Below are 25,617 nucleotides of genomic sequence, written 5' to 3' on the forward strand. Positions count from 1 at the left end.
CACGCTTACTCCCACACCCGCTCCCTCGCTCTCTCCCATACCCACTCCCACGCTCATTCCCACACCCCACTCCCATGCTCACTCCCACACCCGCTCCCAGGCTCACTCCCACAACTGCTACCATGCTCACTTCCACACCTGCTCCCATGCTCACACCCTGACCTGCTCCCACATTCACTCCCACACCCACTCCCATGCTCACTTCCACACCCACTCCCACACCCACTCCCACACGCGCTCCCGCACACACTCCCACATCCGCTCCCACGCTCACTCCCACATTCACTCCCACGCTCACACCACACCCGCTCCCACACTCACTCCCACACCCACTCCCACGCTCACTCCCACATTCACTCCCACGTTCACTCCCACACCTGCTCCCACACTCATTCCAAACACACTGCCACGCTCACTCCACACCCGCTCCCACGCTCACTCCCACACCTGGTCCCGCGCTCACTCCCAAAACTGCTCCCACACTCACTTCCACACCCACTCCCACACTCACTCCCACACCCGCTCCCACGTTCACTCCCACACCCTCTCCCACACTCACTCCCACACCTGCTCCCACGCTCACTTCCACACCCAATCCCACACTCACTCCCACACCCGCTCCCACGTTTACTCCCACACCCTCTCCCACGCTTACTCCACATCCGCTCCCACGCTAACTCCCACACCTGGTCCCACGCTCACTCCCAAAACTGCTGTCAAGCTCACTCACAAACCCACTCCCACGCTTACTCCCACACCCTCTCCCACACTCACTCCCACACACACACCCACGCTCACTTCCATACCCGCTCCCACTCTCACTTCCACACCTGCTCCCACGTTCAGTTCCACATCGGCTCCCACGCTCACACCACACCGGCTCCCACGCTCACTCCCACACCGGCTCCCCCGCTCACTCCCACACCTGCTCCCACACTCACTCCCACGCTCACTTCCTGACCCACTCCCACGCTCACTCCACACCGGTTCCCACGCTCACTCCCACACCTGGTCCCGCACTCACTCCCAAAACTGCTCCCACACTCACTCCCAAACCCGCTCCCACGTTCACTCCCACACCCTCGCCCACGCTCACTCCACACCTGGTCCCACGTTCACTCCCACACCTGGTCCCACACTCACTCCCACAATTGCTCCCACATTCACTCCCAAACCCACTCCCACGCTCATTTCCACACCCACTCCCACACTCACTCCCACACCCACTCCCATGTTCAATCCCACACCCTCTCCCACGCTCACTCCACACCCGCTCCCATGCTCACTCCACATCCGCTCCCACGCTGACTCCCACAGATACTCCCACGCTCACTCCCAAAACTGCTCCCACACTCACTCCCAAACCCACTCCCACGCTCACTCCCACACCCTCTCCCACACTCACTCCCACACCCACTCCCACGCTCACTCCCACACACACTCCCAAGCTCGCTTCCATACCCGCTCCCACTCTCACTCCCACACCTGCTCCCACACTCACTCCCACACCCACTCCCACACTCACTTCCTGACCTGCTCCCACGCTCACTCCCACACCCGCTACCATGCTCACTCCACACCTGCTCCCTCACTCACTCCCACACCTGCTCCCACACTCACTCCCAAACCCACTCCCATGCTCACTCCCACACCCTCTCCCACGCTCACTCCACACCCACTCCCACGCGCACTCCCACACCCGCTCCCACGCTCACTTCCACACCCTCTCCCACACTCACTCCCACACCTGCTCCCACGCTCACTTCCACACCCAATCCCACACTCACTTCCACTCCCGCTCCCACCTTTACTCCCACACCCTCTCCCACGCTCACTCCTTACCCGCTCCCACGCTTACTCCACATCCGCTCCCACACTCACTCCCACACCTGGTCCCGCGCTCACTCCCACACCTGGTCCCGCGCTCACTCCCACACCTGGTCCCGCGCTCACTCCCAAAACTGCTCCCACACTCACTCCCAAACCCACTCCCACGCTCACTCCCACACCCTCTCCCACACTCACTCCCACAGCCACTCCCACACTCACTTCCATACCCACTCCCACACTCACTCCCACACACACTCCCATGCTCACTTCCATACCCACTCCCAGTCTCACTTCCACACCTGCTCCCACGCTCACTCCCACACCTTCTCCCACGCTCACTCCCACACCTGCTCCCACACTCACTTCCACACCCAATCCCACGCTCACTTCCTGACCTGCTCCCACGCTCACTCCACACCCGCTACCAGGTTTACTCCCACACCCACTCCCACAATCACTCCCACACCTGCTCTCATGTTCACTCCCACACCCTCTCCCACGCTCACTCCCACACCTGGTCCCGCGCTCACTCCCAAAACTGCTCCCACACTCACCCCCAAACCCACTCCGACGATCACTCCCACACCCGCACCCACGCTCACTTCCACACCCACTCCCACAATCATTCCCACACCCGCTCCCACGTTCACTCCCACACCCTCTCCCACGCTCACTCCACACCTGGTCCCACGCTCACTCCCATACCTGGTCCCACGCTCACTCCCACAATTGCTCCCACATTCACTCCCATGCTCACTCCCACACCCACTCCCACGCTCACTTCCACATCCACTCCCACACTCACTCCCACACCCGCTCCCACATTCACTCCCACACCCTCTCCCACGCTCTCTCCACACCCGCTCCCATGCTCACTCCACATCCGCTCCCACGCTCACTCCCACACCCACTCCCAAGCTCACTCCCACACCCGCTCCCACGCTCACTCCCACACCCACTCCCACTCTCACACCCTCACCCGCTCCCACACTCACTCCCATACCCACTCCCACGCTCATTCCCACACCCCACTCCCATGCTCACTCCCACACCCGCTCCCATGCTCACTTCCACACCTGCTCCCATGCTCACACCCTGACCTGCTCCCACATTCACTCCCACACCCACTCCCATGCTCATTTCCACACCCACTCCCACACCCACTCCCACACCCGCTCCCACACTCACTCCCACACCCACTCCCACGCTCACTTCCTGACCTGCTCCCACGCTCACTCCCACACCTGCTTCCACACTCACTCCCAAACACACTGCCAAGCTCACTCCACACCGTCTCCCACGCTCACTCCACACCTGGTCCCACGCTCACTCTCAAAACTGCTCCCACACTCACTCCCAAACCCACTCCCACGCTCACTCCCACACCTGCTCCCACGCTCACTTCCACACCCTCTCCCACACTCCCTCCCACACCCGCTCCCACACTCACTCCCACACCCGCTCCCTCGTTTACTCCCACACCCTCTCCCACGCTCACTCCACACCTGCTCCCACGCTCACTTCCACACCCTCTCCCACACTCACTCCCACACCCGCTCCCACACTCACTCCCACACCCGCTCCCTCGTTTACTCCCACACCCTCTCCCACGCTCACTCCACACCCGCTCCCACGCTAACTACCACACCTGGTCCCATGCTCACTCCCACACCTGCTCCCACGCTCACTCCCACACCTGCTCCCACGCTCACTTCCACACCCAATCCCACACTCACTCCCACACCCGCTCCCACGTTTACTCCCACACCCTCTCCCACGCTCACTCCACACCCGCTCCCACGCTTACTCCACATCCGCTCCCACGCTAACTCCCACACCTGGTCCCACGCTCAGTTCCAAAACTGCTCCCATGCTCACTCACAAACCCACTCCCACGCTCACTCCCACACCCTCTCCCACACTCACTCCCACACCCACTCCCACGCTCACTCCCACACCTGCTCCCACACTCACTCCGACACTCACTCCCACACCTGATCTCACGCTCACTTCCTGATCCACTCCCACGCTCACTCCACACCGTCTCCCACGCTCACTCCACACCTGGTCCCACATTCACTCCCACACCTGGTCCCACACTCACTCCACATCCGCTCCCATGCTCACTCCCACACCTAATACCATGCTCACTCCCACACCCACTCCCACGCTCACTCCCACACCCGCTCCCAAGCTCACTCCCACACCTGCTCCCACGCTCACTCCCACACCCGCTACCACGCTCACTCGCACACCTGCTCCCACACTCACTCCCAAACCAACTCCCACGCTCACTTCCACACCCACTCCCACAATCACTCCCGCACCCGCTCCGATGCTCACTCCCACACCCGCTCCCACACTCACTCACACACCTGCTCCCACGCTCACTCCCACACCTGGTCCCATGCTCACTCCCACACCTGCTCGCACACTCTCTCCCAAACCCACTCCCACGCTCACTTCCACACCCGCTCCCAGACGCACTTCCACACCCGGTCCCATGCTCACTCCCACACCCACTCCGACACTCAGTCCCACACCTGCTGCCAAGCCCACTCCCACACCTGGTCCCACGCTCACTTCCACACCCGCTCCCACACACACTTCCACACTTGCTCCCATGCTCACTCCCACCCCCTCTCCCACGCTCACTCCACACCTGGTCCCACGCTCACTTCCACACCCGCTCCCACACTCACTCCCACACCCGCTCCCACGCTCACTCCCACTCCCTCTCCCATGCTCACTCCCACACCTAATACCATGCTCACTTCCACACCCACTCCCACACTCACTCCCACACCCGCTCCCACGCTCACTCCCATACCCGCTCCTATGCTCACTCCACACCCGCTCCCACGCTCACTCCCACACCCACTCCCACGCTCACTCCCACACTCACTCCATGTTCACTCCCATACCCGTTCACAATCTCACTCCCACAACTGCTCCCACGCTCACTTCCACACCTGCTCCCAAGCTCACTCCCATACCCGCTCCCACTCTGACTTCCACACCTGCTCCCACACTCACTCCCACACCTGCTCCCACACTCACTCCCACACCTGCTCCCAGGCTCACTCCACACCCGCTCCCACGCTCACTCGCACACCTGCTCCCACGCTCACTCCACACCCGCTCCCACGCTCACTCGCACACCTGCTCCCACGCTCACTCCACACCCGCTCCCACGCTCACTCGCACACCTGCTCCCACGCTCACTCCACACCCGCTCCCACGCTCACTCGCACACCTGCTCCCACGCTCACTCCCACACCCGCTCCCACGCTCACTCGCACACCTGCTCCCACGCTCACTCCCACACCTGCTCCCACACTCACTCCCAAACCCACTCCCACGCTCACTTCCACACCCACTCCCACACTCACTTCCACACCCGCTCCCACACTCACTCCCACACCTGCTCCCACACTCACTCCCACAACCTCTCACATGCTCACTCGACACACGGTCCCACGTTCAGTTCACACCCGCTTCCACGCTCACTCCCACAGCCGCTCCCACGTTCACGCCCATACCCACTCCCATGCTCACTCCCACACCCACTCCCACGCTCGCTCCCATACCCGCTCCCACTCTCACTTCCACACCTACTCCCACGCTCACTTCCTGACCTGCTCCCACGCACACTCCACACCCGCTACCACACTCACTCCCACACCTGCTCCCACACTCACTCCCAAACCCACTCCCACGCTCACTCCCACACTTGCTCCCACACTCACTCTTACACCTGGTCCCATGCTCACTCCCACACTTGCTCCCACACTCACTCCCAAACCCACTCCCACACTCACTCCCACACCCGCTCCAACGTTCACTCCCACACCCTCTCCCACGCTCACTCCACACCCGCTCCCACGCTCACTCCCACAACTGGTCCCACGCTCACTCCCATACCCGCTCGCACTCTCACTTCCACACCCACTCCCACACTCGCTCCCACACCCACTCCCACGCTCACTCCCACACCCGCTCCCACACTCACTTCCACACTCACTCCCACGCTCACTCCCATACCCGCTCCCACACTCACTTCCTGACCTGCTCCCACACTCACTCCATACCCGCTACCACGTTCACTCCCACACCCACTCCCACGCTCACTCCCACAGCTGCTCCCACGCTCACTCCCACACCTGGTCCCATGCTCACTCCCACACCTGGTCCCACGCTCACTCCCACACCTGCTCCCAAGCTTACTGCCATACCCGCTCCCATTCTCACCCAAACTCGTTCCCACACCTGTGCCCACAGTGACTCCCCCCGCTCACTCAAGCATACTCCCAGCTACCTGCATACTCCCAGCCACATGCACACTCCCAGCCACACTCCCAGCCAGATGCACATTCCCAGACAGAGGCACCCTCCCAGCCACACATACAGTCCCAGCCACACATACACTCCCAGACAGACGCACACTCCCAGCCACACATACACTCCCAGCCACACATACACTCCCAGACAGACGCACACTCCCAGCCACACATACACTCCCAGCCACACATACACTCCCAGCCACACATACACTCCCAGCCACATACACACACCCAGCCACATACACACACCCAGCCACATACACACACCCAGCCACATACACACACCCAGCCGCATACACACACCCAGCTGCATACACACACCCAGCCACATACACACACCCAGCCACATACACACACCCAGCCACATACACATTCCCAGCCACATACACACACCCAGCCACATACACATTCCCAGCCACATACACACACCCAGCCACATACACATTCCCAGCCACATACACACACCCAGCCACATGCACACTTCCAGCAACACATACACTCCCACACACATACTCACTCCCACACCCCAATAAATCATCCTCCTCTCTTTCTCACATTTCCCTGAGCAGCGAGTCTTTTCATCGTCACCACACACCCCCACCACCCCGCACACATCGTTGCATCCAGCCTCTTCTGGCCTTGAGCGAGTCTCTCTCCCGGGCCCTGGCCCACCTGTCTCTCCCACCTCATCCCACCCTGGCAGCCTCTGCCCCATCTCTATCCTGGCCCTGCAGTCTCATCCAGCCTCCACTCGTGAGCCTATTAGCAGCAAATGCGGGAGAGCAACAGCCTATGATTGGAGGAGCTCTTTCTTTAAGAATCTTCCACTGCACTTACCTCGGGGGCCCACGTTGGGGTGGGGGGCGGTGGGAAGGGCTTCATCCACAGGCTGGGTTGGACAAGCCTGTTCCATTTTATCTCATACTATCCTTAAATTTACATTCAAAGTTTAAAAAGAAGCAGTCATTAGGCTGTATTATCTTACAAAGCTCTTGGGTTTATAATGCATCCTACATTTCTGGCCCCTTTGTCATTTGGGGGTCCCGTGTCATTGCACAGTGTGTTTCATCATAAATACATCCTTGGTGCCTGGCAGATGTAAGGGATTGAAATTAAACGTGGCAATGTAACCTCCACCCAGTTTATAGTCAGTTGGAGTCCACAACACAAAACTGTGCAATTTGACATGACTTAACCAGGGCCTGGATTTTCATGTGGGCTCAGGTAAACCCAGCCTGTGTACTATTTTGCCTTCCAAAACACCTGACACATGTGACTTTGCCAAGGGTTTTTGTCTTTTCACACAGGGTTCGGATTTGCAGTGCATTTTGAAAGCCACGCTGGAGTGCAGCAGGGATGTGGGTGTAATGTCGGGCTGGCTAAAAGGCCCGCCTCTTCTCTGTAACGGAAGCCCAGCTCCCAGCATCATTTAAAGGTTCCCTAAACCTCATGCCTCGCCCCTCACTCCCTACTCACCCCACCCACCCCACAAGTCTCCTCAGATCCCCCATGCCCCATGGAGAGATTGCACCCCAAACCCCATACATCCTCCATTAGCCACTCACTCAGTACCATGCAAAGCAATAGGAATTCTTTTAAATGTTAGAAGACGGTGACAATCTCATAAAACTCTCATCCAAATACATTGCTATTGATACTGCAAAAAACTTCTCCAGTGAAAAAAGTTAATCCTTTAAGTAGCTATTAAGTTGTGTAAACAAATAGCCATGTACTCTGAAATTCACATCAAAGACAGAGGATGTTATTATAACTTCATAAAGCTATGAGTCATTCCCCTAAACAACTGTGTCAATAGACTGTTGGCCTTTGGAACTCAGCCAAGCATTAATAATGGTCACAGCTATCAAAGCATTAGCTTCCCAACTCCAAATCTGAAATTGAAAGAACAGATGCTATCTTCTGCATTTCAAAGCTGATTGCCTGTCAATCAATGGCGAGGATCTGGTGCTCATATGTCTTTTACCTTTCAAAAGCAGGGGGATTTATTTTTTCATAGTCAGAAATGTCTGTACATTTAAATTCCAGTGCTGAACATTGGAAGAAAGGTTTTCCGACACATGTTTCTATATTTTTGAATGCATTTTGGCTTTTCCAATAGATAATGTACTGTAATGCATGTTAACACTTACACAATGGTGGTCAATGTAATGGTCAATTTAGCTTAACAGGATAGAGCCCTATAATGAATCATTGCTTTAAAAACACATCTACATTACAATACAGCATTTAATAGTGACATTTGAAGGTGTGAAAACATTTTACACTCACCTTTCAGAATGTCGCTGACTCCTTGGCAGTTCTTTCAAACAGAAATTTTTACACTATTTCCATGAGCTACTGCTTCCTGGAGAAAGATACAGTTCTCTCTCACTGAGGAGTCAATTCTTTCAAACAGAAATTTTTACACTATTTCCATGAGCTACTGCTTCCTGGAGAAAGATACAGTTCTCTCTCACTGAGGAGTCTAAAGATCCTTGCTACAAGGAATGTTGACCCAGTGGTCACAAACTCTCCAAGGAGATATATATTTTTGGGGGCTTCCATAACCCCCTCCAGCTCAAAAATAATGAGTGGGAGAAAATAAAATTTCCCTGTCCTCACAATGGGGTGAGGTGCATGTGTATTTTGCACCCAAGGCCTTCCTAACCTGTGAAAAGACTACATGAAGATTACATGGGGTCAGGAAGCCAGAAGAAAGTATTTTTTTGCTGGGAAACCAATGAAGTTCAGCGTTTCATGACCCAATTCACACGTCCATTGGGAGGCAAAACTCCATTCAGCAAAGAGGCCTCAACAATAACTGCACTGGGAATGTGGGAGAAAAAGAAACAATGTAGAATATTCTGAAGTTATGATTAAAGTACATTTGAGAAAAGTAATGAGAGCTTTACTGTATTACTTCTCACACTTTTTAGAAAATCTCTAGCTCCTTATGAACTTTATTTTCCTTGCTTGACCAAGATGAGGAATCACTTATGTAGATCATCACTGCAATTGTCCCATAGCCCAATTCAAATTTCTTATGTTCGAGAGCAATTCTTTCAAACAGAAATTTTTACACTATTTCCATGAGCTACTGCTTCCTGGAGAAAGATACAGTTCTCTCTCACTGAGGAGTCTAAAGATCCTTGCTACAAGGAATGTTGAGTGCAATATATGGCGCATAGTCCCCATGAGGAGAATAAGGAAACACTCTTTCCTGAACATACCTGCAGTATTGCCTATGGAAAAAACAATTTTCCATAAATGTTGTGCTAGCACTGGGAATTTTTGTAAACTTTTTTGAAGTAATACTAGGATTTGCACTTGAGATGCTGTAATCTACAGGGCTATAGACCAAGAGCTAGAAGGTGGGATTAGGCATGATCAGTCTTTACAGCTGACATGGATACAATGGCCTCCTTCTGTGCTGTACATTTTTCTGTTTTTCTACATGGCTCAGGATTTGACCGAAACATTAATTAGGGATAAATTAGGGAGAGTTTGATCCACTGGATCCACCTGCCAGGTTTGAATGATTATGGAACAAAACAGAATATGTTGAAAACACTCCACAGTTCCGGCAGCATCTGTGAAAAAAGAAACAAAGTTAATTTTCCAGGTCGATGATCTTTCATCAGAACTAGAAAAAGTTAAGAGATGTAATAGGTTTTAAGCAAGAAAGGGAGAATTGGGAGGAATGAAAAAGGAAAAGTCCATCATAGGATGAAAGACAGGAGAGATTAAATAACAAAAGGGATGATGGTGCAAGGCAAAATAAAATAGTAATAGGAAAACAAAATATACAAAAGATGAGTCTGGAACATTAGTAAATGGGAAAAGCAGGATCATTACCAACAGGAGCTGTCCAAAAAAACTAAAAAAAAAGGGGGGTCAGAAGTTACGAATTGAAATTGTTGAACTCTGTATTGAGTGTGGAAAACTGTAAAGTTCCTAATCAAAAGATGTGGGCTCTGAAATCGGTCTCCCTGGAGTGGAGGGACACAGTTTTCAAAATGAGAAAATAGCTTGTGCAACACCCTGAGTGCAGTCTGCGCTGGAAGTGTTGGCAGTGCAAGCTTATTGTGTGAGCAGCGGAATGGTTAGCTGTGGACTGATGCAGCTGATTGGAGGAAGATTCTGGAAACTTGGATCGCACAGGTCCAGTGAAATATCTGTATTAAACACTCACAGCCAAATATATGTTTAGATACACGAAGGACACCCCCACTACTACATTTAAAGGGTGAGCCACCCAAATTGAAGGGATTTTTTTTATTCATTCATGGGATGTGGGCGTCGCTGGCTGGACCAGCATTTATTGCTCACCCCTAATTGTCCTGGAGAAGGTGGTGTTGAGCTGCCTTCTTGAACCGCTGCAATCCATGTCATGTAGGCACACCCACTGTGCTATTAGGGAGGCAGTTCCAAGATTTTGACCCAGTGAAGGAACAGTGATATATTTCCAAGTTCGGATGATGAGTGACTTGGAGGGGAACGTCCAGGTGGTGGTGTTCCCATGTATCTGCTGCCCTTGTCCTTCTAGATGGTAGCATTGTATGTTTGGAAGGTGCTGTCTAAGGAGATTTGGTGAATTCCTGCAGTGCATCTTGTGGATGGTACACTCTGCTGTTACTGTGCATCGGTGGTGAAGGGAATGAATGTTTGTGGATGGGGTGCCAATCAAGTGGGCTGCTTTGTCCTGTATGGTGTTGAGCTTCTGAATGTTGTTGGAGCTGCACTCATCCAGGCAAGTGAAGAGTATTCCATCACACTCCTGAATTGTGCCTTGTAGATGGTGGACAGCCTTTGGGGAATCAAGAGGTGAGGTACTCATCATAGAATTCCCAGCCTCTGACCTGCTTTTGTAACCATAGTATTTATACGGCTAGTCCAGTTCAGTTTCTGGTCAATGGTAACCCCCAGAATATTGATAGTGGGGGATTCAGTGATAGCAATGTCATTGAATATCAAGAGGCGATGGTTAGATTCTCTCTTGTTGGAGATGGTCATTGTCTGACACACATGTGGTGTGAATGCTATTTGCCACTTGTCAGCCCAAGCCTGGATATTTTCCAGATCTTGCTGCATTTGGACATGGACTGCTTCAATATCTGAGGAGTCACAAATGGTGCTGAACACTTTCCCATCATCAGCGAACTTCCCCACTTCTGACCTTATGATGAAAGGAAGGTCATTGATGAAGCAGCTGAAAATGGTTGGGCCTAGGACACTACCCTGAGGAACTCCTGCAGTGATGTCCTGGAGCTGAGAAGACTGACCCCCAACAACCACGACCATCTTCCTTGTGCTAGATGAAGAGCTTTTGACCTATTTCAGCTCTTTCAAAGTTTTTGGAAGTACTGCGAAGTGTTTCTGGAGGTGTTTAGAAGAGTTGTTGGATTTGGCATAGAGCGTTTCAGCATCCTGACAGAGTGGACAGAGGACATGGTGACCTGTCCATACAAAGACTTCAATAGTTTTGGAGCTGGGATTGCATTGCCTGGTCAGCAACATGACTGGCAAATAGAGCAGATAGAGGAAACTGTGTATAGAGGGGGGAAGGAGAGTGCTCTTCACAGAAGATCCTACCACCACGGGTTTTCAGGGAGCACTTCTCCTACCTGAATATGACTAAGGAGCAATATCTAAGGCACCTAACATTCACCAAGAAACTTTACCTCTTACCATCAAGATCACTGTCGCACTAAATCTCTGTGCCACCGGATTATACCTGTTGCAAGCAGGTGGCATTATAAACATATCCATGTTCATTGTCCATTGCATCAGAAAGCTGGCAGAAGCCCTGAATATGAAGGAAGATGAATTTGTGGTTTTCTCTCTATCTACAGAGAAGCTGGATGAGTGGCTTTGCCAGGATTCCCATTGGAGCAGAAATCCATCAACTTCAGGCACATGTCATTGGACCCCATATGTCAATAGGTGGAGGTTCAGCAATGTGTTTCGCTCTATTAATGTGCAGTTGGTGTGCAATCATGCCCAAGCTACATTCTGAATGCTCACTATCCTGGCAGCCGCCAAGCCGCCTTCATCCTGAATGGCAGTCTGCCATTCCTGCTGTCTTTGGGCCACCATGAAGAACCCGAGGCTGGCTGCTTGGGGACAAGAGTTACCCGCTCGAAACATGGCTGACTGAACCCCCTCTACCCAAGTGACCACAGAAGATAATGGGTGTACAATGAGAGTCATGGTGCCACCAAAAACATGATGGAGCAGACCATCTGTGCTCTTTAGCAGTGGTTTTGCTGTCTGGACTTCTCGCCTAACATCTCCTGAACATCTCCCAAGCTTTGCAGGTCTGCCTTTCCGAGTGATATACAGGATACTACCTGGGATCTCCTTTCTGCACAGTCTTCATATCAATGTGCTGTCCTTTAACCTTGAATAAATATGGCAAGTATATAACCTGCAGCTGAACAAATTTCTATGGAGAGTGTCAGTAGCTCTGTAGAAAGCACTAATACTGTCTTGCTAGGTTTTGACAAGTACTGACTTTTGGTTTATTTAAAAATAAAATGAAGTTTTGTCTCAGGGGAAGTAGATCTGAAGGAAGTTTGGATTTTTACTTTATGTGCAGCTGTACTATACATGACTTGGGGAGTGTTGCTTGCACTTCTTGCCCGCAATGGATACTATTCCATTCTCTAGTATGAACATCCCTCACCTTGACGAACACAAATTTTTAAAAAAAAATCAAACTGTCATATTAAATAAGCCTTGGAGCACAGATCTTATGGACAGTGTTGCCTGATGGCTTATGTGGAAATGTTCAAAAGATTGTGAGCAGCTCCTCCCCAAAGCCTGTAGCCAGCAACCTGAAGATATACAGGGGTTGAATCTCCACTGTGCTTACACCATCTCTGCTGTAAGTTGATCAGCAGAAACCCTGGAGAAGTTGATTACGTTGCTTCGTTGGGGCCTTTTGTTGATTTTCCATGAAGCTATGGTGAGAGTTTAGGAAAACCCCCATAGAAAATGCTAGCAACAATATGCAAAGAAGGAACAACTGAAAGAAATTAGGAATTATTGGAAAATTCAGCATCACCACATGAGTTTACGTACTCTTGTACCTAGACAGTGCTGAAACAATGAAAAACTTATGCAAGTGATGAAGTCAGTTGGTTAGGTCAGTGGAACAATAAATATTTTGCAGTGGGCACAGACATTACAAGGAGGAAAACTATCTACATGGATGTTTCTAGAAAAGAATGTCTTTGCCTCCTTTGGCTTCTGTTATCTGATGACTACATAAAAAGCTGTTTGTTTAGGATTGAGTAAGCAGGGTCCTGATGTAACTTACTTACAGTAAAGATCAAAGAGGCACAGCATGCAACATCTGTTCCCTCACTCTAATGGATGCTGCTCTTGTTTAATTTACACTGTCTGTTTATGGCAGCAGGATAGGGATAAGGAGGTGGGTAGTGTCTGCTACATCCGCACACCCTGAGGCCTCAGTAACGTAGACAGGCATCACAAGCTGTTAGCCAAAGCAACTCCCAGATAGCAATCAACTGTATCACTGAGAACAGCAAGGCAGCAATGAGGAGGAAGGCTCTTTACTTGTTAACATGCCTTTCAGGAATGAGTAAATAGTCTGTGTGGTGATAGAGGATACAGCAAAAAATTATTCTTTTCCTTAGCCAACAAGGAAAATGAAATGAGTGGATGAGAACATTGCTCCTTTAGTCATCTGTGACTGATTTTAACTCCATTGAGGTCTGGAGACATGCAGCTCATGTCTGTTTTGTTCATTGTGATATTCAGTAATTCTGAATCATTGAGATATTTTAATCCATTTAACCCCATGGGAAAATGGTGTTCACATATTAACTGGGTAAAAATGGATTTAGATATCACTTCCTTTACCCTGCAATGTGTCCAAATCAGGATGGTCTTTGACTTGGGTGGAAACATGGAGGTGATGATGCTCCCCTGGTTTAACTGCTTTTGTCTTTCTCGGAGATAGAGGCAATGGTCTGGGACTGTCCTGCAGAGAGTTGGTCAAATGCAGCAACTTTTGGGGGAAAGCATTTCCTGTGTGCATCACAGAACAAAGTCATACATTGCTTTTTAAATATGTTTAGAAGTTAATTACAAAGAGCTCAAAGTAGAAATTTCTCCCTCAATGTTTGCTCATGGCCAGGATTTTCCAGTCGTTGGGTGGGCTCAGCGAGAGCAGGCAGCGACAGTCGCTGAGCTGACCACCTCCCACAATCGGCTCCGCACCGTGATTTCATGTGGGCAGGCCAATTAAGGCCCACCCTGCGTGGATCGCAAGCGATAGCATGTGCTTTCTGTGCGGGCGGGGGGGAGAGGAAGAGTGGGCCTAGCACACAGTTCGCGCATGCGGGTGAAAAAATGCTTCAATCTCCCTGAGGCACGGAGCTGCCTCAAGGAGATTGATGTGCTTTTTGAAAAGATTATTAAATATCAATGATCAATGAAACATGTCCCCTCATGTGACTGTGTCACATGAGATTGGACATGTTTTTAACTTCTAAGGAAAGTTTTTATTTAATTTGTAATAGCTTCAGGAAACCTCATCTTGCACGTGGATGAGGTTTCCTGAAAAACGTAAAGGCCGTAAGGTTGGATGGGCAGCGCAAAATTCAGGTTAATTACCTGGTCTTTCAATTATCGGCGGGCACGCAGCCAATTCCAGTGTGCGCCTGCCAAACTAAATATCGTGCATCTTTGTAATGACATCAGGACACATGCCTGACGCCATTGCGCGTCATTTTACATTCTGGTGTGTTGGGTGCCGAATGTAAAATTCTGCCCCATATCTATTTTAATGATACCATGTTTGCAAATTGCTTGTATCCCATATGGTGGGGTTTTTTGGATCCATCCTGCATTCTCTGCCTTCTGACTTTGTGCTCTGCCTTGATAAGAATTGACTGCTTTTACCTTTTCAAGAGGAAATAGAACAAGATAAGAAAATCTTTCACATTGATTTCAACTTCCATACTTGAGAATGTCACGAAAAATTTCAAAATGCACCGGCAACTATGTAGTTCTTTTAACTGAGGACTTGACAAGGAAATAATCAGTTATTTTTGTATGTGTGAATCACTGCATTTTCTCTTGGGACAAACAGTAGCCAAAATAATGGAAGATTTATAATAAGTGGGATGTTATTGGAAGGGGAATGCCAAGTCAACAAACAGCATTTGTAAGATCCACAAAACATTTGTAAACAACTATCCCGTGGTTACACTGACTGTGCTGTGGGGACAGCATTGTGCTCTGTCCCATGGATCCATGGACTGTTGTTATGGCCATGTGAAGAGGGGTAAAAATAACTCCCCTATCCTACCATTCCAAGCCTGATCATGTTGTGAGTGGTGGCCGAGTTGGTAGAGTTGATCAGCAGACACTTCTTTGGTGGAAATTCTTAGTTTATTTGCAAAGGTACTCAGCAGCAACTAAGCATGTGCTTACATTTCAACCTCTATCTCCACACCATTAACTACTGAGGTAGCCCATGCCAGGCCTCTATTGAATACTGATGTGATCTTCCTTTATAATATTCTTCTTAAAGATATATTACACATCAGGTAAAACCATAATTACCACATCCCTCCCTCTTTACTCAAAAATACATTTTATATTAACAATTACAATTTTCTCAAAATAGCAAAATACTTACACTGGTAAGTAATTTACAAATTCAGTCTTTCTGGGGGTTTCCTTATGCGCGTGGAGCGTCTCAGCTCTACAGCTTCAGATGCCTTGTCAGGAACCTCCTTTTCTGGAGTTGTCTGAACATCAGGTGCTTTGGGGGGCATCTGCAGATCTGTATCCTCCACTCTTGAAGGAACATCAGATGTGGCTGAGCTGGGTTGAGCTCTCTCAACAGGAAATGCTGACCCGGTCATGAACACTGGTGGAATAATTTCTTGGTGCATTACTTCTCTCCTCCGTAGATGACCCATGTGTCGCCATATGACTCGGCCTTCCACCTCCACATGGTAAGATAGAGGTCTAGTCACTGCACTTATTTCACCAGGTAACCACTTTGGTCCTTCTCCAAAGTTCTTCACATATACACTCTCTCCCACAGTAAATTTACTATGCCGGTCATGTCTAGTTTTCTGATTTTCCTGACTACTTTCCACCTTCACCCCTAAATTCGGCATTATTAAGCTCAATCTCATCCTGAGAATGGGTTTCATCAATAATTCTGCAGGTGTGACACCCGTTGTTGTGTGAGGGGTGGTCCTATAATGGAAAAGAAAGCGTGCTAGCTTGGATGCTAAGGAATCTTCAGTTGACTTCTTCATACCTGCATTAAATGTTTGAACTGCCCTTTCAGCCAGTCGATTTGAGGAAGGGTGGTATGGTGAAGTTTTTACATGAGTGATATCATTGAGGCTGATAAACCACTGAAACTCAGCACTTGTAAATGCTGTGTCGTTATCAGAAATGACTACTACTAATAGTCCATTAATGGCAAAAATTTGATGTAACTTTTCAATTGTAGCAGAGATGTTGGTGATTTCACCTCATATATTTCCATTCATTTTGAGTGGGGCATCGACAATGAGCAGAAACTTTGGGCTGCATCTTCCGGTCGGTGTGGGGGGGGGTCAATTGCTGATGTGTAACATGGCGTCCAGATGTCATCCCGCATCATTTACATTTTCAGGTCGGTGGGTGCACAGCCTGTCAACAGTCTATTAAGGCCATTAAAAAAGTAATTGAAATCATTAATGGACCTGCCTGTCCAACCTTAAGGTTGGTGAGCAGGCCAGGAGCCCTAGCGGGCTTTTGAAAGAACATGAAACCTCATCCATGGGCGGTATGAGGTTTCATGAGGGATTTAAAAATTTCAGAATATTTTAAAATAAAATTTATGGACATGTCCCAACTCATGTGGCAGTGCCTGAGACCTGAGCCAATCTTCCTGAGGCAGCACTTTGCCTCAGGGAGATCTGTGCGCTCTTTTGCACACGTGCACGAAACAGCGCATTCCTGGCTCAGGGAATCCCCACCCCCGCCCGCACAGGGAGCGCATAGTGCTTCCTGGTAGACGTCATGCTGGACGTACCTTAATTGGCCCTTTAATTGTCCCGTCCACGTAAAATGGCAGCGCGCCCCCAATTAGGGGCGCTGATCAGTAACCTGCCCGTCTGCGTCCACTCCCGCACATCCCCCGACAGGGGGAAAATGTTGGCCATTGTTCCCCTGAATGATCCAACATAGTCAATGTGTAACTGCACCCATGGTCTTCCTGGCCATTCCCAAGGGTGTAACAGAGCTGTTGAAGTGAACTTTTGCAGTTGCTGACATTGTACACAATTCTTCACTAAACTCTCTATTTCACCCCATCCATCCAAGGTCACCATAGGTAGTTGCGAGCTATGGTCATCATTCGGGATATTCCTGGATGTGCGCTGTGTAGTTCAATTAACAGTATCTCTCTTCCCTTTGGAGGAGCTATCACTCATGCTCCCCACAATAGGATGCCATTCTGGCTGGTTATTACATGTCTTCTATTTAAGTACAGTTTCATTTCATCAGATACGGGCTCTTGTGACTAACCATGAAGCACTTGTTCTCATACTTGAGATAGGACTGGGTCCCTACTTGTCCAGTCTCTGATCTGTTGAGCGCATACCAGCAAGAAATCTAAGAAATTTAGCAATAAAACAAGTTCCTGTAGAACTGGGACATCCTCATCATTTTTTTGTAAAGGCAAATGACGGCGTTTATGATTTGACTGCCAGGCCTGTGGACAGAAGTATGCTTGTATGCTGTCAGGATTAAAGCCCATCATTGTATTGTTGGTGAGGATATGGGTGGTATGTCCTTGCTGAACAATCCTAGCAATGGCTTGTGGTCTGAAACAATAGTAAAATGGCAGCTGTGTATGTACTGGTGAAATCTCTTGCCACCAAAGATGATTGATAGACCTTTTTCTATCTGTGAGTATCCCTTTTTTGCTGTGGTGACCGTTCTTGAATCATATCTTCCATGCCATCATTATCCAATGAGAGAGCTGCTCCCACTCCGTAGGCAGATGTGTCACACTTCAGCACCAATTCTTTTTTATAGTCATAATGCACTAATAAGTTGCACAAGTGCAACAATTGCTTCACCTTTACGAAAACTTATTTCTGGGGCACCTCCCAAGACCAGTAGAGAATGCAGGGGGGGGTGCGGGGCGGGGGGGGGGGGGGGGGGGGGGGGGGGGGGGGGGGTGGGAGGGTTGGGGGGGGGGGGGGCGGTGGAGGAGGGGGGCGGGGTTTAGAATCGAGTACTGTAGACAAATTTGGTAAAAACTGCTCATAATAATTGATCATTCCTAGGAATGATCTGAGCTCTGAGGTGTTCTTTGGCGGAGGTGCCTCTCTTATGGCTCTCACTTTCTCCTCAACCAGGTGGAGGCCCTGTGAATCTACCCAGTGAACCAAATAGATGAGCTCTCTCCCTTGGAATGGGCACATCTTTTTTTAAATGCACTCCAGCCCACAAGAAACGTTTTAAGACTTCTTCTAAGTTTACCAAATGCTCTTTCTGAGTGTATCTTGTCATCAAAACATCATCTAAATAGACTACAATCTGCGGCAGCCCCTGCAATAAGCTTTCCATTGTTCTCTGAAAGATGGCACGAGCTGGGAAGATGCCAAAAGGCAATTGAGTATATTGTTACACCTCCTTGTGGGTATTAATTGTGACAAATTCCCGGGAGGCATTATCTAACTTTAGTTGTTGTTAGGTATGACTCATACATAGCTTCGTGTAGGTGGTTCCACCTGCCAGCTTGGCATACAAGTCTTCGATTTTTGGTATGGGGTGTCTGTCTAGCTTAGCTACTTTATTACCCATTAACTTGTAGTCTCCACAAATTCGGATGCTTTGGTCAGGTTTAAGGACAGGGACTATGGGCATGGCCCATTCTGAGAACTGCACAGGTTGTCTAACACCCAGTTTTTCTAGTCTGTCCAGTTCAGTGTTGACCTTTTCTTGCAGTGCATAAGGTACTGGTCTCACCTTCATGAATCAGAGGGTTGTCTCTGGATCCACATGAATTTTTGCCTGCAGCCCTTGAATCTTCCCAAGTTCATCCTTGAAGTCTGTGGCATACTTTCGAAGTAGCTCTGGTAGCCCACTTGCTCTTAACTGGAAAATTTCAGCCCATTCTAACTTAATCTCCTTTAGTCAATTTTGCCCCAGGAGTCTTGGCCCTTCGCCTGCTACCACCATCAAGGACAGCTTTACGAATTGTTTCCATAATGGACAGTTATGCTGCTTATGCATTTGACTTGGATGTCTTCACCTGGGTATGTTTTTAATTGGTCGGTTGTTTCTCCTAAATTTAATCGATGTTCACTATGATTCAAGTATCTGAAGGTATGTTTCCCAATTATTATACATTCCGTTTCCATTCAAACAGGTCTACCATTCACTTTCGCTATTACATTTATTGGTTCTGTCTTTCCAACCTTCAAATTAAACGACAAGTAAATATCTGAATTTGTTGCTTCAGGCTCTTCTACTTTGCAGATCTCACTGGGCTTTTTCTTTTGTTTAAAAGACTACTTGACTCTTTCCTTGCATTGAATCATTATGTGTCCATTTCTATGACAATAAAAACATTTTATTTTTTTTATTTGCCAATCGTTAAAAGATTTCTTGTTTCCATCTCTATGGAAATTATTCCTTGTTTTTGCTGCTAAGTCATTTCTTTTCATTTTCTTGCTAGCGGGGCCCATTTCCCACTTCCCAGCAGAGTCTTGCATTTTTGCGCCCTTTTTGGTGAGGCTTCCCACCTGATGTGGAAGACAGGGCCATTTTGTGTATGGCTTTTGAATCTCTTACTGCGCTCTCCATTGCCAGTGCTATCTTTAGCACCTTCTTGATGTCCAAATTTGCTTCGGATAACAATCGCTTCTGAATCACGTCCTCATTCACACTGCACACTAAACAATCTCTAAGCATATCGTTTAGGGATGTACCAAACTCAAAATGTTCTGTTAATTGCTTCAAACTTGCCGCATAGCATGCCACTGTCTCCCCTGGGGTTCTGTTTTTGGCGTTAAACTTGAATCTTTGCATCGTTGCTAATGACCTTTCACCAGGTCCACCGATTTATCAAAATTTTTTGAATCTGGAGCCTGGGTGCCATGAAACTTCGAATCAAGCCATAAGTCTTACTCCCACATGTACTTAAGAGGATCGTCCGCTTCCTCTCTTCCCCATAATGTTGTTTGCTTGGAAAAAGAACATGAGACATTCAATGTGGTGAGACCAATTGTCCGTTGCTGGATCGAAAGGATCAATTCTTCCAATTCCCAGTGAGGGAATTACTTCCACAATTTGAACGGAACTTCTATTTACAATTACTTTGCAAGGTACAGTGCCAATTTAATTTCTCTTGATTTCTTCTATTAAACTTGTTTTATCCTCGTTACCAGTTTGTTGGATCCTGTGGATCCTCGTCGTTAGTTTGTTGTGAGTGATGGCTGAGGTGGTATTATTGATAGAGTTGATCAGCAGACACCTCTTAGGTGGAAACTCTTAGGGCAGAATTTTGCCTTCGGCAGAACCCCCAACGTCACCCCGCCCCATTTAAATTTTCAGGAAGGCGGGGGTGCAGCAAAATCAATTAACCAATTAAAGGAACTGTCTGTCCAACGTTAAGGTTGGTGGGCAGGCCAGGAGCCCCGGCGGCAAATAGATAAAGCATGAAACCTCATCCACCGGTGGGTGAGGTTTCATGTAGGGTTTTAAAAATTGTAATAACGTTGTCACATGAGGGGACATGTAAGGGAATTTTTTTTCAATTTTTAATATTTTTAGAAATCTAGGCGATCTCCCTGAGGCTGCACTTAGCCTCAGGGAGATGTGCATTCTTTCATGCACATGTGCGAAAGAGCACGCTTTCGATTTCAGGGAATCCCCTGCCCACGCAAAATGGCTGTGCGGCCCGCTTATCTGGCGGCGATCGGCTCCGCGCCACTGGAGATTGGGTCCAGCCCGCCTGCCCGACAGGCAAAAAATTCTGCCCTTAATTTATTTACAAAGGTACCCAGCAGCAACTAAACATGTGCTTACACTTCAGCCTCTAACTCCACACTACTAACTACTGAGGTAGCCCATGCTACTCTCCTATTGCATACTAAGATCATGTGACCTTCCTTTATAACATTCTTCTATTACACATCAGGTAAAACTAGAATTACCACAGGTCATAACGGGATTTTTTGTGAATTTAGCGCGGATGTGCTTTACTAATACTGTAGGAGTCCCACTGTATACACTTTCAAATTATAAAGCATTAGATAGGTTTTCAGAGTTGAAACAAAGAACAAGGTAAGTTGATTGTCCCTACTTCCTGAATTAAAGAAAAATTGGGTAAATCACATATCCTGGACCCACACCCATGGTAGTACAGATGGTAGAATCAGAGGATAGGCTTAAAGATTTTTACAGTTTGTGAAGAAGATAAGCACTCAAAGAAATATATGATTAACTATCCTTTGATTGGCTTGAAGCAGTGATTCCGGGTTGGGGCTATTTTGTTCAGCTGTCTTCCTGGAGTTGTATGGAACAGATTTCCACGTTTTATTCCCAAAAGATCTCAGTTTGCAGTGGGTTCCCCTTCTCAGGACAGTTACTTTGCAAATCCAGACGAGAGATAGAGAGAAAAAAACAGCTTTCTTGCAGCTTTTCAGTACAGCATTCTGATCTCCGCTTGTGATCTCTCTGGCTTGGTAAAATAGTTCTTAAAAGCCCTGCTCACTGTATATTTCAGAGGAATTTGATTACTATGTCTGCTGTAGCCATTGGCTAGGATTTTTCCCTCGTCGGGCGGGTTTGGCGGGGACGGTCGGGAAGCCAAGCACGCCTGCAATCGGGGCTGGACTGTGATTTCACACTAGTGGGCCAATTGAGGCCTACCCAGCGTGATACACGTGCTTCAGCACTTAGCGCTGCCTGTGTGGGGGGAGTGGGAAGGAGGAGGGCGATCGTGCAAGTTCATGCATGCGCGCAAGTGTGTTCAGGAAAAGCTCCCTGAGGCACAGAGCTGCCCCAGGGAGATGAAGAGCTTTGAAAATTAAAAATAAAGATTTTTAAAACAAAACATGCCCCCTCATGTGACTCTGACACATGAGCAGGGACATGTTAGAAATTAGGATGATTTATTTTTTTACTGACGGATCGAAACCTCATCCCACCTGTGGATGAGGTTTCAGAAAAAATGCAAAGACTGCTTGGCCATTCCGCCTGCCCGCCAACCATAATGTTGGATAGGCAAGGAAAAATTTAATGCAATTACATTGTTAATGGCCTTAATAGGCCTTTTAATTGTCTGCAGGCGCACTGCTGACTCCCATGCACGCCCGCTGACTGAAATATTGCGCGAGTGTGCGAAGATGTCGGGATGCTCGCTTGATGTCATCATGCGTCAATTTACACTTGAGCGGATCGGGTGTGCGTCTGCCCATTCAGCCAAAAATCCTGCCCATTGTTTTATGGAATAGGTAAATGTTTTCTGATGTCTCACCTCAGAAACGTTTGAAGAGTTTAAAGATAGTGTGAAAGCCAATAGGAGATGGGATCTCTCACATTCCTTGGATGTCTGTTTCTGTTCCCTTTTCATCCCACTTAGGTGGAATGCAAGTGGTATACCCTGGCTGGCTAGCAATCCTCCATTGTCTTAATAGGGTTACTTTTTAATGTTTTTTAAAATGCAGCCAGATAAAGGAGAATTGAAAATTGTATCTTTTTTTATACAAAAGCACAACCTCGTAACACTGTCCTAAGAGTTTTATGTTCTATCCCTTGGAATCACTGAATGCCCTGAGGAGACATCACCAGGTTTCAACCTACGTGGAATTCAATCTAGGAACAGGGGTCTCACCGGTTGGCAAACTGGTGAGAGACCTACGTCATCACGTTTGGAAAAGGCCCACTGTATTATTAACTGCCAATCAGGCACTTGAGTGGCCAATGGCAGACCTTTCCTGGGGTCTAGTAACCTGAGGCAGAAGTCCTGCCCCTCTACAGCTGCTGGCCAATCAGAGACCGACAGCCATCCATCACAGGTAGCAAGACCAGGAGCGATGTTAGCTGTTGGCAATGCCCCTACCAGAGGCCCAGGATCAGCGAGGGACTCAGAGACAAAGGTTAGTGGTGGGGGGGGGGGGGGGGGGGGGGGGGGGGGGTGGTGATGTGGGGGGGTCAGCAGCACGGGCTGTGGGCTGTCTTTTAGCTGGCCCCCACTTCCCAATGGTGGATCCTTCAATCAGTCACTGAGTCATGATAATGAGGGCTCTTTCCCAACCCCCCAGGAGTCCACAAGCAAACCCGAAAAAGGTTTACTTCTAAGGCTTCCCGTGTGGTGACTCCCCCGCTCGCCACTGGTTGAATACCAGCTGCAGCGGGATGAGGCCCTTAAATAGGCATTACAGGAAGGTGATGAGTTCCCTACTCAGCAGCTCCTGTCCAAATAAATGGCCCCCCTGCCTCCAAACTCACCTTGAGGGAGGGCTGAAATTTCCACCCAAGTTGTGGAACTCATTTATAGTCTTCTATACTTCAGAGCTCTGTCACATTGCACACTAACAGTACATAGAAGGTGCTGCAGTCTCAGCCCTTCTCACTTAAGAGCTCCTGCATATTGAAGACTAATCATCAGGATGTGGCTTTGCACTCACAACCCTCTTAATAAAGAATTATCAAACTCAATGGTATCACCTTGTGGAGGTGTTGAGAATAGCCTGAGCACTTTGCTAGGAGTGAGAGAAAAGAAACAGTGGGCCATAAATTCAGACTTCTACAAAAAATGTTTAAGCAGCTAGAACTGATGGACAAGGGTATCAGACTAACTGAAGGAGCTACTGAGTTTAACCTTAGAAAGGAGTTAAAGAACAGCAGAGACATACAGTAACAGTCATTGAGCAGAGTAGCACCAAGGATTAACATCAGTATTGTTATAATAATAATACAGAGTGCTGGTTGGAAGGGAACCAATTTGACAACAATTGCAGAAGGTATTCATCAACTTGGTGCTTTAACCAATGTCCTGTTTTAACAGTACCTTAATTCAGCTGCCATGTATGTTTGGATCCATTAAATGCGTGTAAGTCAGGTCTCTTTAGTAAGTTTATTTGCATTCTTTATGATGGAAAGTAAAATCACAAACTAAAGAAAAGATTGGTACAAAGGTAGCCTGAAACACTGGTTATAATGTCAGAATACTTACTTCCCTAACTGTGATCCCAATACTTGTATTCAGGCCATGAACCCCTGTCTGCAAACCACAGCTGCACAACAAGCCTGAAGGGTAAAGTAAAGCCAATAATAAACACAGTAATTTACCCATTCTGCTTCCAGTGAACCAAAGAGAGCAAGAAGAGGCACAAGCTGGCATGCCTCGCAGAGACAGCTGGCATCACAGCTGATGGCAAATTGTCTGATACTGTATGTAATTCTGATTCTTACTGTATTCTCTCAATCATAATGCTGTGGGTTAAACTTATCCAGTCCAAATCAGGCCTTTTTCCTTAAGCTGATGTATCTTGTAGAAGCTTGTTTAATGCATACTTTCAAAAAGAATATGCTCATGGCTTAACTAGATGCAGTAAATAGAGAAAATTCACCCCAAGCACCATGCCACGCACCCCAAATCTGTAACCAGATTCCTAAAGGAAGTAAGGGAGTTAACTGCTTCCTTGTAACCAATTCAGGAAGAGTAATTAGATTGACAAGAGGAAACTCTTAACATGGTATCAAACAGATTCCACTTAAAAAATGGGGTGAAATTGTGCTGTGCACTTCAGCATATGGATTTCACTCATATGACATTATCCATTGCTTTAAAGGTCTCCTCTATTAGCCAGGAATGATCTACTGCACATCAAAGTTGAGAGAAATGGAAGCTGAGAGGAAACAGGGTAAAGAAAAAGGAAATGAGAGGAATATCTGAATGTTGCATGTATAATAACTGGTAAAAATGAACAAGACTGAGATCTTACATAGTTTGCTTTTCTTTGTGTTTCAGCTCACAATTCCCAAATTCCCTGTGGTTGTGAAGATGGGACATGCTCATGCAGGCATGGGTAAGGTAAGCAGTACCAAAGCAAGAGGGGCCATGGGCACTGTCCACCCCAACTGTCTAATACAACTATGTGATGAACCAGAATCCCTGTGATGTTAATAGAAATTTGAGCCCAAGCATCCACTCAGTAGGAAATATTTTCATTTATACTAACTTAATGAGAATCAAGTGGGCTCTGTTACAGGCATCCAAACCTCTCCACCTAATTTTCTTCTTGGTGCTCCATCCAGGTAATAGTTTATATCAAGGCTGAACAGGCTGAAGTCTATCACTGCAAGTTTATCTCATATCCAGTTAAGATGTACAGACAGGAAGATCCAGGTTTAATCCCTAATCCATGTTGAATCACAC

At 48.3% G+C, this 25,617-nt stretch overlaps 1 protein-coding gene across 1 annotated transcript in view; it reads left to right on the forward strand.

The window, feature by feature from the left end:
* The window catches only part of LOC121293146 (synapsin-3-like), a 998,055-nt gene that overhangs the window by 933,657 nt on the left and 38,781 nt on the right, over nucleotides 1–25,617 (forward strand). The window contains exon 6 of the mRNA XM_041215893.1: nucleotides 25,210–25,272. Within this exon, the coding sequence (XP_041071827.1) occupies nucleotides 25,210–25,272 (63 nt within the window). The remainder of the gene's footprint in view (nucleotides 1–25,209; nucleotides 25,273–25,617) is intronic.

Source organism: Carcharodon carcharias, chromosome 21 (genome assembly GCF_017639515.1).
Source record: "Carcharodon carcharias isolate sCarCar2 chromosome 21, sCarCar2.pri, whole genome shotgun sequence".
In the NCBI taxonomy this organism is placed as follows: domain Eukaryota; kingdom Metazoa; phylum Chordata; class Chondrichthyes; order Lamniformes; family Lamnidae; genus Carcharodon; species Carcharodon carcharias.